The sequence below is a fragment of the Monodelphis domestica genome, chromosome 2 (genome assembly GCF_027887165.1).
Source record: "Monodelphis domestica isolate mMonDom1 chromosome 2, mMonDom1.pri, whole genome shotgun sequence".
In the NCBI taxonomy this organism is placed as follows: Eukaryota; Metazoa; Chordata; class Mammalia; order Didelphimorphia; family Didelphidae; genus Monodelphis; species Monodelphis domestica.
Genome location: NC_077228.1, coordinates 273,559,416 through 273,573,894, shown reverse-complemented (window position 1 = coordinate 273,573,894; position 14,479 = coordinate 273,559,416). Strand labels below are relative to the sequence as shown.

At 45.1% G+C, this 14,479-nt stretch overlaps 1 protein-coding gene across 1 annotated transcript; it reads left to right on the top strand.

Annotated features, from left to right (window-relative positions):
- Positions 1 to 10,757: 10,757 nt before the first annotated feature.
- On the top strand, positions 10,758 to 12,845 carry LOC107652277 (endogenous retrovirus group K member 8 Gag polyprotein-like). Its single transcript, XM_016433231.2, has one exon. The coding sequence runs from the start codon at positions 10,758 to 10,760 to the stop codon at positions 12,843 to 12,845; it is 2,088 nt and encodes a 695-aa protein (XP_016288717.2).
- The last annotated feature ends 1,634 nt before the right edge of the window (positions 12,846 to 14,479 follow it).

Here is a 14,479-nt window from a genome sequence, read left to right as displayed (position 1 = left end):
TTCCTAAATGCCTCCTGAATAATCATGCCCTTCCCCTATTACCCATGAAATTGGGGGGAGGGGATGAAAGAGGAAATGGAGACAATGTTGATTGGAAAAAGTGCTGGATTTGAAGCCAGAGGAACTGGATGCAAGTCTTGATCCTACCACTTAAGAAATTGGGCAAGTCATTTAACTTCTTGGGTTCTCAGCTACAAAATAAGGAGACTGGTTTAGATGACCTCAGAGGCCCCATCCAAGTCTGATGTTTCATATGATTCTGTCTTTATTATCATGGCACCCTACCACACATATATGTTTGTACATTTTCAACCTTGTCTTCTATCTTAGAATTGATACCACATATAAGTTCCAAGGAAGAAAGGTAAGGTTTAGGCAGTTGGGGTTAAGTAACTTGCCCAGGGTCACACATCTAGGAAGAGTCTGAAGGGCAAATTTGAACCCAGGTCCTCCCAACTCCAGGCCTGGCACTCTATCTAACGAGCCACCTAGCTACTCCTCTATATATCTGTTGATTAATTAATTGGTCTCATCCATTTTAATTCCCCTGAGTAAGGCTCTGCCAGATGGGTTGGAATGGTGGTGTTCTCTTAAGGGAAAGAAGTTCCACAGGCACCCACATTTAACCACCTCTGACACCTGATATGTAACTTCATGCTTCCTACTGATGAAAGCAATGATATTCAGATTAATGCATTTTAGAAGTGGACTAAAAAACAAGTCATTCATTCATTCAACATTTACCAGGCACTGACATACAAAGAAAGATTGAAACAATTCCTGCCCTTAAAAATTTCATGTTCCTGTGAAGAAACATGGACAGATAGGGGACTCAGTGAATGAAGAAAGCACTAGGCCATGAGTCAGGAAGATCTGAGTTCAAATTTGACCTCAGACTCTACCTGTGTGACCTTGGACAAGTCCCTTAATCTCTGTTTGCTTCTGTCTTCTCATCTGTAAAAGGGGGACAATAGCATCTACCTCCCAGAGTTATTGGGAGGATCAAATGGGATAACATTTGAGCTTGAAATCCTATGATCATGAATGTTGAATGAATAGTTCTAAAGCCTAATATAAACTCCAGCATATTCCTAAATTCCTCTTGAATAATCACACCATTCCGTATTACCCATGAAACTGGGGGAAAGGGAGAGAAGAAGGGAAGCACAGTGCCTGGCACAGTTATCCTCATCATTAGGCTTCTCTGCTCCTACTCCTGATTTATGCTATATAAATACTAGTTGTTAGTATTATTAATGTCTTTATTGTTGTTTACAATGAAGAAATACAAAATAAATGCACATCTAAGTGACATACAGGGGATGGATTCCATTCTTGGCAACTCATTAATCCTGTATCGTTTTCTTACAATCACAGAAATCACCCAGATATGGGCACTAGAAACAAAAACGGCATCTAACATCAATTCAGGAGCTCTTTATAGAATCCTTAAATTCTTCCCAAGCCCTTCAACAATTCACTATGAAATCCAAGGCTTCCCAGAACCAAGCAGATGGAGACTGAACCAGAGATTAGAATTAATTATTACCCATATCCATGATCACGAAGTTTGACAATTCTCCTTTCTAATCACTGTCTTCTATACTTCCATATCTCTCCCTCATTCCTTCTAAATCTATTCTTCATTGTTACTATGAATGAATGAATGAAGTATTTTATTAAATGCCTTTGACATGGCAGATACTATGCTAAATAGTGGGAGTATAAATACAAAAATGAGTCAGCCCAGGGGGCAGGTAGGTTGCTTAGTGGATAGAGAGCTGGGCCTAGAAATAGGAGGTCCTAGATTCAAAAATGACCTCAGACACTTCCTAACTACATGACCCTGGGCAAGTCACTTAACCCCCATTGCCTAGCTCTTATCACTCTTCTACTTTGGAACCAATACACAGTATTGATTTTAAGATGGACAATAAGGGTTTAAAAACAAAAAGTAAGGAAAGCCTAAGATGATTACTATGCATCTTTGAGGGGTTTTAAATAAAAAGTCAGCCCCTACTGTTCAGGAGCTTGTGTTCTAAAGGGGGGTTCCAACACATATAGAGTCTTGGGGCCAAGGAAGGAAGTTTTGGTATGCAGAATCACAAGGATTGAGTGGAGACAGGGAGCAGTTGATTGCCATAATTTGTCCAGTAACAAAGGTAAAAATGAATTTCTAATTATTCCCAGAGCAAAGGCAAGGAGTCAAAGGGGAGTGAGGATACACATGAGGCAGGAAAGCACACTGGGCATTGATTTCCTGTTGTATGGCAGGATGAAATGTGAAATATTATCTGGGGCCAGATAGACATAACAGGGAGGTGAGTTTTCACTCACCCGCCAATCAGAATAACTCATCTACAGGGCAGAGGGCCAAAATTGAGTAATTTAAATCCCACAGAACAAGGAGTCTTGGTCTAGAGATTCAGATTCTTTGTCTCTTCCCTTTCTCCCAGTCTAATACACTGGCTCCACCTCCCTCCCTTTGAACTTCTTAGTTAATAAGCTAAACTCTTTGAGGTTCTCCATCCTTGACTTTGCTACCCCCTTTATCCTTCCACTATTCATGCCTTGACAATGTCAAGGTTGAGTCATCTCCACCATTAGGCTCTCTGCTCCTAGTCCTGATCTGCTTGTATGCTCTTAAAGAGTCAAGCATCTGTCCTGAGTTCAGCAATCATCTTATGCTTTTCTTGACTTTCCTTTTTTTTAAGTCCTTACCTTTCATTTTAGAATAAATACTAGGTATTGGTTCTAAGGAAGAAGAGTGGTAAGGGCTAAGCAATGGGGGTTAAGTGACTTGCCCAGGGTCACACAACTAGGAAGTGTCTGAGGTCACATTTGAACCCAGGACTTCCCATCTCCAGGCCCAGCTCTCAATCCACTGAGCCCCCTTTTCCTTGACTTTCTATCAAAATTCTCTAATGCATCTGGTCTAACCTTTTCCTCTCTTTAAGTTTCCAATGTGTCCCTCAAACATTTCTTACTCCAAAAATTACCTTTCCAACTACTTTACTGAGAAAATCAAGGTCATCCTTTGTAAACTTCCTTGTTTTCCTTTTGATACACTTCAAAATTCTTCTATATCTTAATTCATCATCTTCTCCTTTGCTTTAGTTTCTGAGGGAGCAGTAGACTTCCTCTTCATTAGAGCTGTTCCCTTCTATTTATTCTTTTGATTCCACCTACTCCCATATCCTCTAAGAACTTGCCTCTATTATTCATCATTTTCTCTCATCTTTTGTCTCTTCCTATCTACTGACTACTTCCCAATGACCATAAGTATGCTCAGATTTTCTCAACTCCACTATAAAAGAAGCCTTTTTGATCCTGTCATTCCCTTAAGGTTTAGTTCTTCAATTCCTAGGAATAGTCTCTAGAACAAGAGAAGGAGGAGAAGAAGAAAGAAAGAAAGAAAGAAAGAAAGAAAGAAAGAAAGAAAGAAAGAAAGAAAGAAAGAAAGAAAGAAAGAAAGAAAGAAAGAAAGAAAGAAAGAAAGAAAGAAAGAAAGAAAGAAAGAAAGAAAGAAAGAAAGAAAGAAAGAAAGAAAGAAAGAAAGAAAGAAAGAAAGAAAGAAAGAAAGAAAGAAAGAAAGAAAGAAAGAAAGAAAGAAAGAAAGAAAGAAAGAAAGAAAGAAAGAAAGAAAGAAAGAAAGAAAGAAAGAAAGAAAGAAAGAAAGAAAGAAAGAAAGAAAGAAAGAAAGAAAGAAAGAAAGAAAGAAGAAGGAAGGAAGGAAGGAAGGAAGGAAGGAAGGAAGGAAGGAAGGAAGGAAGGAAGGAAGGAAGGAAGGAAGGAAGGGAGGAGGGAGGGAGGGAGGGAGGGAAGGAAGGAAGGAAGGAAGGAAGGAAGGAAGGAAGGAAGGAAGGAAGGAAGGAAGGAAGGGAGGAGGGAGGGAGGGAGGGAGGGAGGGAGGAAGGAAGGAAGGAAGGAAGGAAGGAAGGAAGGAAGGAAGGAAGGAAGGAAGGAAGGAAGGAAGGAAGGAAGGAAGGAAGGAGGGAGGGAGGGAGGGAGGGAGGGAGATGAAGGAAGGAAGGAAGGGGAAAAAAGAGAAAGAAAAATATAGTGTCTCTTTCCTCACTGTTCACTTACTTAAAAAAAAAAACAACCTTACCTTCCATGTTAGAATAAATACTGTGTATCAGTTCCAAGGCAGAAAAGGGCTCCAGGCCTTGAGTTCTATCCACTGTGCTATCTGGCTGCCCCTCAATAATCTCAAGTATTAAATCTAATAACCTCTCCTGTAAGTCCTCATCTTCCTTGATTTTCTACAGTTTTGACCTAATCAATTACAAATATATATCATTTTATATAACAAATAAAATAATATGACATATATGGGGGATTTGTGTGGCAAAGGGATAACTCACAGTTCCTGGTTTCTGTCAGTCGACTTCTTCCTTCCTAGAATCCTCATGAAATTACCTTTAGGTGTAGCTGTCTGCTGGGCCCCAAGAGTCAATGCCTTTTTCCACAATTGATACTTCTCTCTGTCATCAGGAGCCACAATCTCTGAAATTTCCTCTCTTCAGGTGACTCTCCTCTTACATCCTTCTACAGGAACGTCCTCTTTCATGGGCCACTTTGGCTCAAGCCATTACTTGTGGCTTGAATGAACTCTGCTACCATATCCAGTCACTGGTGGAACCTCTAATAACTTTGATGGGTCTCCCAAACTCACTCTCCTCCCCACAAATGAATCCTTCAGGGGCTTGGGTGAGCGCTTCTGCTTCTAGACGGACTTATTGTCTATCCACAGTTTGGAACTAGCTTGCTTTGTTATGCCCAGACTCAGAGATGTGTCTGATTCTGATAGCCAATCACATGATATTCCCAGTGTGGTGTTGTCTGTCTTTATCCAATGATCAAAACACTTTATTCCTCTCAGATTGATTAAGGTCTTGTTCTAGATGAGTTTACATTTCTGACTGGTTTCATCCAACTTCTGTCTGGGCTTTCTGTGATCACATTACTTGGGTTGGGATAGACTCCATACACACATACCTTCTCTTTCCTTATCTCAATCTTTCAAATGCTTTATCTTCCTTCTAGGCTCAGCTCATGTGTTACTTCCTCAGTGATACCTTCCTGACTTCCCCAACAAGCAGAGGCCCTTATTACGATACCCTGACTACCAGGAAAGTGCCCCAGTGCCCTTCCTTCCAGCATCCCCCTTCTAAACAGTAGAGGACTGGAGAAGTGACACATAAATAATTGCAATTCTTTCATTTGATGTTGTCGTTCAGTTTTTCAGTTGTGTCAGACTCTTCATGACCTCATGGATCATACTGCATATCAGGTTTTCTTGACAAAGGTACTAGAGTGGTTTGCCATTTCTTTCTCCAGTTCATTTTTTTTAACCCTTACCTTCTGTCTTGGAATCAATACTATGTACTGGTTCCAAGGCAGAAGAATGGTAGGGGCTAGGCAATTGGGTTTAAGTGATTTGCCCAGGGTCATATAGCTGGGAAATTTGAACCCCGGACATCCCATCTGTGGCCTGACTTTTCTCTACTGACCCACCTAGCTGACCCATCAGTTTCCTATTAAAGCACTCTCTGAATTAGGAAACTCTTTTCACTACTTGTTGCCCTAATCTTAACAGATTTCTGCTCTGTAAAACTATCCTAGCATGAGAGGGGAGTGTCCAGTTATTTGTTAGTTATTTATTTTTATCTTTAGTTCACTCTAAACAATAGTTTTTAAACGTTGGTAATTAGTATGAGTGTAGGGTTTCTTCTAAAGAAATTTTAAAAACCCAAGGTTGGAACCAAGACATCTTGAGGCAGACATGTTGTAAAGTAGATTGCAGAAGGCAACAAATGTAGGTTGCTTTTCCTAGGAATTTGGTTTTGAAAGTTTGGCAATAGGGAGCAAGGAGTATTCTTACTCTTCCTCCAGGGCCAATGTATTGGAGGGTATGAGAGAAAGAGTAGTCAGTGCTGCAGAAGGTGGCCAAAGAGGCAGTGTCTGTCATCTGTCATCTGGGAAAGCCTTCCTCCTAATTCCTCAATCTCTAGAGAACTCCCATTCTCTACTTCTCTATTCCACCCCATCTCCAGTATACACAGGGATGACCACACTTGTAAACCCTTAGCTTCCATCTTGACATTATCTAACTACTTACTGTAGTAAGTCATCACCATCCTTCCCCATTCTCAACTTCTCATTGCTATTCTCTCTCATGTCCCGCCATACCTCTTTCCACTTCTTCCACTGTGCCCTCTGGAATTCCCATTCCTTAATTAACAAAATTCTCTTCATTTTCTACCTCTTCCTCTCATGTTTCTTCCATTTTTTGGCATGCACAGAAAGTTAGCCTCCCTAGATAACACTGCATCTCTGACTTCTTTCTCTGACATTGGCTGCACTTCCTCTCATATCCCCCAAATCTTCCTGGAGGGAGACCTCCATTACCATTTCCAAACTCTTTTTTGCTATAATTACTCAGCAGCCTCTCCTCCCCTGTGGTTCACTCTATCTAAATTTATCACCCAATAGAGATCTTAGCAGTAGTTATCTACTCACCTAGTCATTCTCCTTCCTTTTTTCTTATAAACTCTTATCTTCCATCTTAGAATCAATACTGTGTATTGGTTCCAAAGCAGAAGAGCAGTAAGGGCTAGGCAATGGGGGTCAAGTGACTTTCTCAGGGTAACATAGTTATACAGTGTTTGAGAGCAAATTTGAACCCAGGACCTCCTATCTCTGGGCCTGGCTCTCAATCCACTGAACCATCTTAGCTACCCTGCCCTGTGTCCTTTTTTCAGGAATTTAGGACCTTGATCACAATCTTCCTCTTCACTTAAACTACCAGGAAGTGCTGGAATCAGCATTTGAACCCAGGACCTCCTGTCTCCCATTTGAACCTAGGATCTCCTGTCTCCAGGTCTGGCTCTCTATCCTTTGAGTCACCCAGCTGCCCCTATAGTATATGTTTTAATATATTTGATATAATATGTAAAGGTAAAATAATTATAATGGAAAATCAAATGTTACTCCAAAAGAAACATAAAACTACTAGGAGAGACCAGGTTGAGAGTGAAAGGGGGGAAGATGGATTCGATTTAGGAGGATCAGAAAGGGCTTCATGGAACAGGTGGTCCTTGAGCTGAGCCTTGAAGGATGAGTGCAATGATCATTCCATGGAACAAGCAAAGTCATGGAATAAGGAAATTGTGCAAAGACAAAAGGGATGAGAGATAAGTTTAGCTAGGTTAATTGAGACTACAGTTTAAGCATTATGGGCCAAAAGTAAAACTGTTCTAAGACTTCCTCTCCCCTAACTCAAATCCCTCTCGCTGTGACTGAGAAGGGAAACATGGCCAGAAGAGAGTTTTCCAACATACAGCCTGTGAGCCACAAGTGGTCTACTTTCCCCAGTGGCCTGAATCAGATAAAATTTTAATTGGGAAAATTTTAAGAAATACACAAAAATACAACAAAAGGCAGCTAGACAACACAGTGGATAGAGCACCAGGCCTGGAGTTAGGAGGACCTGGGTTCAAATTTGACCTCAGATATTTCCTAGCTGTGTGATCCTGGGCAAGTCACTTAAACCCCAACCCCTAGCCCCTGCCACTCTTCTGTCTTAGAACTGGTACTATGTTGGAAGATAAAGGTTTTAAAAAAAGAAAGTTGAATAATTTGAATTATTAGGTACCTAGTCAGAGAGATTGTGCAACTCCTTACTCTGTCAATAGGAATTGAGTAGAGGCTGTGTAGTAGAGGGGGCAGCTGGGTAACTCAGTGGATTGAGAGCCAAGCCTTGAGATGGGAGGTCCTAGGTTCAAATCCAGCCTCTGACACTTCCCAGCTGTGTGATCCTGGGCAAGTCACTTAACCCCCATTGCCTAGCCCTTACCACTCTTCTGCCTTGGAGCCAATACACAGTATTGACTCCAAGACAGAAGGTAAGGATTTAAAAAAAAAAGGGGGTGTATGGGGTGTTCAGGATGGGGTAGTATCTCTGGTATGGAGGGCTTGTCGTGCCCTCCTAGGACAGCTCTCCAGCCTCTGACCCCCACCTGACACCCAGCTCTCACTTGTGGCTCCCAGTAGCTGCTCGCATGTGGCAGTGGCCACACCCCAGGCAACAGCTTCGACAGGCCGGCTAAACCTTGTGAGGGTAGCCTTCAGGTCATCGACCCCTGGTGAACCAGGGCTTTGCTCACCCAGCACGTGAAGACTGCTTCGGCTGAACAGACGGAAGAAACCAATAAGAAGGTTCAACGGCTGAGAGGGCGCCGCAGCAAAGCACTGTGGAGTGCTGTAAAGATTAAAATTTAGGGGAGACGGGGAGACTGAGGCAGGTAGAAATTAGTTTCTCTCTGCAAGGACTATTATATTTTTTAGAGGTTTATTAAAGATTAAAGAATATACAAGTAAGAAACATGTGCCTAGGCCAGAGGCCTAGACAAAATAACCTCACATCACGCAAGAGACCGCCTGCTCCAAAACAGAAGTCCAAAAAGAGCCGAGAGAGAGAGAGAAAGAAAGAGAGAGAGAGAAAGAGAGAGAGAGAGAAAGAGAGAGAGAGAGAGAGAAAGAGAGAGAGAGAGAGAGAGAGAGAAAGAGAGAGAGAGAGAGAGAAAGAAAGAGAGAGAGAGAGAGAGAGAGAGAGAGAGAGAAAGAGAGAGAGAGAGAGAGAGAGAAAGAGAGAGAGAGAGAGAGAAAGAAAGAGAGAGAGAGAGAGAGAGAGAGAGAGAGAGAGAGAGAGAGAGAGAGAGAGCCTCAAAAGCCTTTGAATCAGCTTAAATACCTTCTCGATCTCGGCCCAGGTGAGATTACAAGGCATTCTGGGGAAGTGGAGCAAAGGCTCGTGGGGATTGTAGTCCTGTATTCGAGTCTATTTTTTACAGTGCTTAGGGCGTGTTGGAGTACAAAAGACAACATGGTCATCCAATGCAGCTGAGGAAGTCTCCAGGTGTAACGACTTTTTGTGCCACTGGACCCAGGTTTCCAACGCCGAGAGAGTGGGACTGTTTCTGTGCATCGACTCCTCCACTTAAAATCTCTTTCACGCACAAGTATCTTTGTGCACACTCATCTATCCTAACCCCGTCCACCCTCTTCAAGACCTGCGGCGATGGGGGAGTGACGACGCAACAGGTGGAGGTGACCACTGGCAGTTGTAGTCACGATCCTGCACGTAGGCGGCCCACAGACCAGTGGTCGCTCGGCCCTGTGGGCAGCAGGGACGTTTGGCAGCATCCTGGGCGACTGAGCAGCCCTCTCTAGGACAGCACTGCTCACCCTAATCAAGGGAGGGGACTAGAAAAGGTGTCCCAAACATTGCCTGCCCTACAAACACCCAGTCAGCACACCGCGGCTGGCGGGTCATCCCTTTAAGCGGTCGAAATCAAAGAAAAAATACAAAGAAACTCCTACTAGGAGCATGGAACATCAGGACATTACTTGATAGAGAGAATACCCCAAGACCTGAGAGAAGAACAGCTCTAATCGGTAAAGAACTGGAGCGATATAACATCAACATCACAGCCTTAAGCGAAACATGCTTACCAGAAGAGGGATCACTCAGTGAACCCACCACTGGATACACCTTCTTCTGGAAAGGTAGAGCCTCAAATGAAGGCAGAATCCATGGTGTTGGCCTGACTATCAAGACCAGTTTGCTCAAACAGCTGCCAGACTTGCCTGTGGGCATCAGCGAGAGGCTCATGAAGATTCGTTTGCCTCTCAGCAAAGACCGGTATGCCACAATCATCAGCGCATATGCCCATACACTGACCAGCACAGGGGAGACCATTGAGCAGTTCTACTCTGACCCGAGTGCCATCCTGCACTCAGTGCCCACAGATGACAAGCTGATACTACTGGGAGACTTCAACACCCGCGTTGGCCAGGACCATGAAAGATGGACAGGAGTGCTCGGCAAACACAGCGTGGGCAAAATGAACAACAATGGCCTACTGCTACTCAGCAAATGCTCAGAGTTCGACCTCACCATCACCAAATGTATAGAACCTGACAACAGACAAGAAATAGTGCAAACATAACATGCCTCCCTTCCTCCCTTAAAACAGGATGTCTTCCCTAACTAGTTCCAGATGTCAGTAAAGGTTGTAAAACCCCCTCCCCCTGGGCCCCTCTGACACCAAATGTGCCTACATTCCTCCTACCCTTATCTCCTCCTAGCCACAGTATATATATACCATGCTTTTGCCTCAATAAACGACTTCTCTTTGCATACCATGTGAGAGCTGTCCGTGCTTTCTTTCTCTCTCCCCCTTTCCTTCTCTCTCTCCCCCTTTCCCTCTTAGGGGTCGTAAGGGGCTGGTCCCCGACATCTGGCAGCCCAACGTGGGGCCCGAGCGACCACCGGACGACTGAGGAAAAGTTCGGCGCCGAAATCGAGACTACAGTAACGGGTAGGGATCGAATAGACGATCCTGAGGAAGGGTAAGTTGTCCCATTCATATCTCCCTCTCAAACCCCATTGTGTGAATGGTAGAATGTATGTGTGTTTTGATGGCAACGGAATAACAGTCCCCTTATATATATGAGTAATAGGGCGCCCCTTCGGGGAACCTGGCCGGGGCTTATACGGCACGCCTACGCTCAAATATAAGGGACCCCTCTTTGACCAAAGGGGAGAGGCCAATTCGTGGAGAGTTGATCTCGCGGTTCGACTGCCGTTGACCTGTTTCTGAGTGTTGACCTGGAATTACTGCGGTTCCGTCCCTGCGCGAGCACGGCGGCCAGGAAACCAGGGAAGCGAGACTTATGTGTGACTGAAAATGGGGAAAACACTGTCTAAGGAAGCTCTGTTTATAAAAGAATTAAAAGAAAGAATTAAAGAGCGCAATGTAGAAGTTAAGAAAAGAGATCTGTTGCGCTTCTTCTCCTTCATTGAACAACGCTGCCCGTGGCTCATTCTCCATGGCCCTGGCATTCACCCCCTAACTTGGGATAAGGTTGGCCGAGACCTTAATGATTTTGCACGCTCAGGTCAGCCCATCCCTGAGGATTTCTTTACCTTTTATGGCCTGATTCGGGACATCCTTAAAGAGGCTGATTCCAGCGCACAGGTCTCCCACCTCCTCAGCCTTGCTGAGGACGCTATTGAGGAAAGTAAAAAACAGACTGAAGAAACCCCTGAATTAGGCAACATGGACAAAAAATACAAAACCCCGTCTCAAGAAATCCCTGAATTAGACAACATGGATAAAAAATACAAAACCCCGTCTCTCTTAGACGAACCTATTAACACCCCCTCACACTTACCAGAACCACTGCCTCCCTCCCACAGACCCGCTCTCTATCCTGTCCTTTACGATAGCAATACACCAGAGACCCTCAATCCCGCATACCAGACTGAACTGGATGAGGCGGCAGCCGGATACCACCCTCCAGACTTCCTTAAAAACAAGCCCCCTCCCTACAATCCGCTTTACCCTTCCTCGATTTTACCAACTCTTCCCAATACAAATGACCTAAAGATAGCCACTGCTCATTTAACTAAGCAAATCACTGATCTCAAACAATTTATAGACTTACAACATGAGATCGGCCACTTAACAAGCCAATTACATGACCTTCAGGTCGCCACCATGAAACCAATCTCACATTCAAAAAAACCTAAAAACAACCCCTCCAAACTACAAAAGCCCCTCCTGGCCTTCCCGGCAGTTACCAGGCGTAGGGCCACCACCGGTACCACCCCGGAGGATGTAGACATAGAGGAGATCCCTGACGAACTGTCCCAACCCCACCAAAATTCACCCCCCGTTTCCTCTGAATCTGACAGAGAGGAGGGGGATGAAGAAGCGAATCAAGGGGTCCATACCACCGATACAACTCGGCCCCATGCCCACCCATTTAAAAGACTTAAATTCAAACAGATTAAGGACCTCCATTCAGCAGTAAAAAACTATGGCCTCAATGCTCCCTTCACCCTTTCTATCTTGGAAAGTCTCGGGGTAGAAGGGCACTTACTCCCCTCAGAATGGACTAAGGTTATACAATCTGTCTTGTCTAGAGGCCAGTTTTTAACCTGGAAGGCAGAGTTTCAGGAAAGGGTAGAAAATCAAGCAAAATCAAATCTCACAAACCCCCAAACAGCCAATTGGACAGTAGACAAACTCATCGGTCGTGGTCATTATGCCCCTGACACCGTGCAATTGAGATTGCCTCCTGGCCTCCTCATGCAAACTGCCCACGCCGCCTTAGCCGCATGGCGCGCTGTCCCTGCCTCCGGGGCCATCACCGCCCCGATCTCTAAAATCCTCCAGGGACCAAACGAGCCCTATGCTCAATTTGTAGCCAGACTCTTAGAGACAACAGAAAGGGTCTTGGGACAGGACGGTACCGATAACCCAGTGGTTAGACACCTGGCCATTGAAAACGCCAACCCTGCCTGTAAGGCCGCCCTTAGAGGAAAATCTAGAGAGCTTGATCTGAACGGCATGATCCGCTTATGTAATGATATTGACTCTTATGACCACAGAATTAACAAATCTATCTCCTTAGCTATTGGAGCAGCCATTCAAGCCACCCGACAGAACGCTCCCCGTAATTGCTTTAAGTGCGGCATGCCCGGACATTTTGCTCGTGAATGTCCCTCCAATCAGGCTACCCCTAGTTTACCTTTCAGCCCCTCGGGTGTGCCTTCGAGACCGCCCCCAAGTGTCTGTCCAAAATGTCGGAAAGGGCGTCACTGGGCCCGCGATTGCCGCTCCAAAACTACCTCAAATGGACAAAATATTCAACCTATCCAGGGAAACGGGATGCGGGGCTCCCTCGGGAGCCCCTTCCCCACGCCCTTGCTCGAGCCACAACAGGCAGCGCAGGCTTGGACCTCTGTTCCTCCTCCACCAGAATATTAACCCCTGAGGATGGCCCTGAGGTCATTTCCACCGGTGTCACTGGTCCACCACCCCCTGGTATGTTCTTCTTAATCATCGGAAGGGCACTCACTACTCTACAGGGAGTTGTGGTCCACCCCACATTAGTGGACAATGACTATACAGGAGAAATAAAGCTCATTGTTGAGTCTCCCCATGGCCCGGTTACTATCCCTGCTGGCCACCGACTAGCCCAAGCCCTTCCCCTTCCCATGGTGGGTGACTTCCCTACCATTGAACAGACAAGGGGCCCTTCGTCCCCAGGATCGTCAAACATCTATTGGGCACAACAAATCACTGAATCCCGTCCCACCCTCCAGTTGTCTCTTGACGGGAAGAAATTTATCGGACTACTTGACACCGGGGCCGATTCCACGGTCATTTCCCACAAACACTGGCCTTGTGCCTGGCCCCTTCAGCCCTCTACCACTCATTTGTCCGGCATAGGGCAAGTCAATCACACACTTCAGAGTTCAAAGTTCCTTACTTGGAGAGATGCTGAGGGTAACACCGGCACGACTCGACCCTATATAGTCAAAGGGCTCCCCGTTAACCTCTGGGGCAGAGATATTCTCGCTCAAATGCGACTCCTCATGGTGAGCCCCAGCGACCCTGTCACACAAATGATGCTTAAATCTGGCTTCCTCCCAGGAAAAGGGCTTGGCAAAAATGAACAGGGCGATCCTCAACCTATCTCCCTTACACCCAATAGAGATAAAGCAGGCTTTGGGTCACAAAATTTTTCATAAAGGCCACTGGTCCTCCTGCACCCCAGGCAGATAAGATAACTTGGAAGTCTGATTCCCCTGTCTGGGTCGACCAGTGGCCCCTCACCTCTGAAAAGGTCCAGGCCGCCATCATGCTGGTGCAGGAGCAAATCTCTTTGGGCCACCTCGAGCCCTCCACCTCACCATGGAACACACCTATTTTTGTTATCAAAAAGAAGGCTGGAGGGTGGAGACTACTACAAGATCTACGGGAAGTTAATAAAACCATGATTCCCATGGGCGCCTTACAACCCGGACTCCCATCACCTACAGCTATCCCTAAGGGATTTCACAAAATAGTTATAGATATAAAGGACTGTTTTTTCTCCATTCCCCTTCACCCTCAGGATTGCCCTCGATTCGCCTTCTCTATCCCCATAGTCAATCAAATTGGCCCCAATCCCCGATTTCAATGGTTAGTCCTGCCTCAAGGAATGGCCAATTCTCCTACCCTATGTCAAAAGTATGTGCTCAGACGATAGATCCCATCAGGCTTCGATTCCCTTCCGCATATATTATCCATTATATGGATGATCTTCTCATAGCAGCTCCCTCCCCTCAACTGACCCAGACCATCGCTCAAACCATTACTTCAGCCCTACAGGACAGAGGCTTTAAAATTGCCCCCGATAAGGTACAGGTCCAATATCCCTTTTCTTTTCTCGGATTCCGTCTCGAGACTGATCATCTCTTTACACACAAAGTCACGCTTAATCGTTCCACCCTAAAAACACTTAACGATTTTCAAAAACTTCTAGGGGATATTAATTGGCTTCGTCCTTATCTCGCCCTTGCAAAAGCAGACCTCCGCCCCCTAGAAAATATTCTATGCGGAGATACCGACCCCTC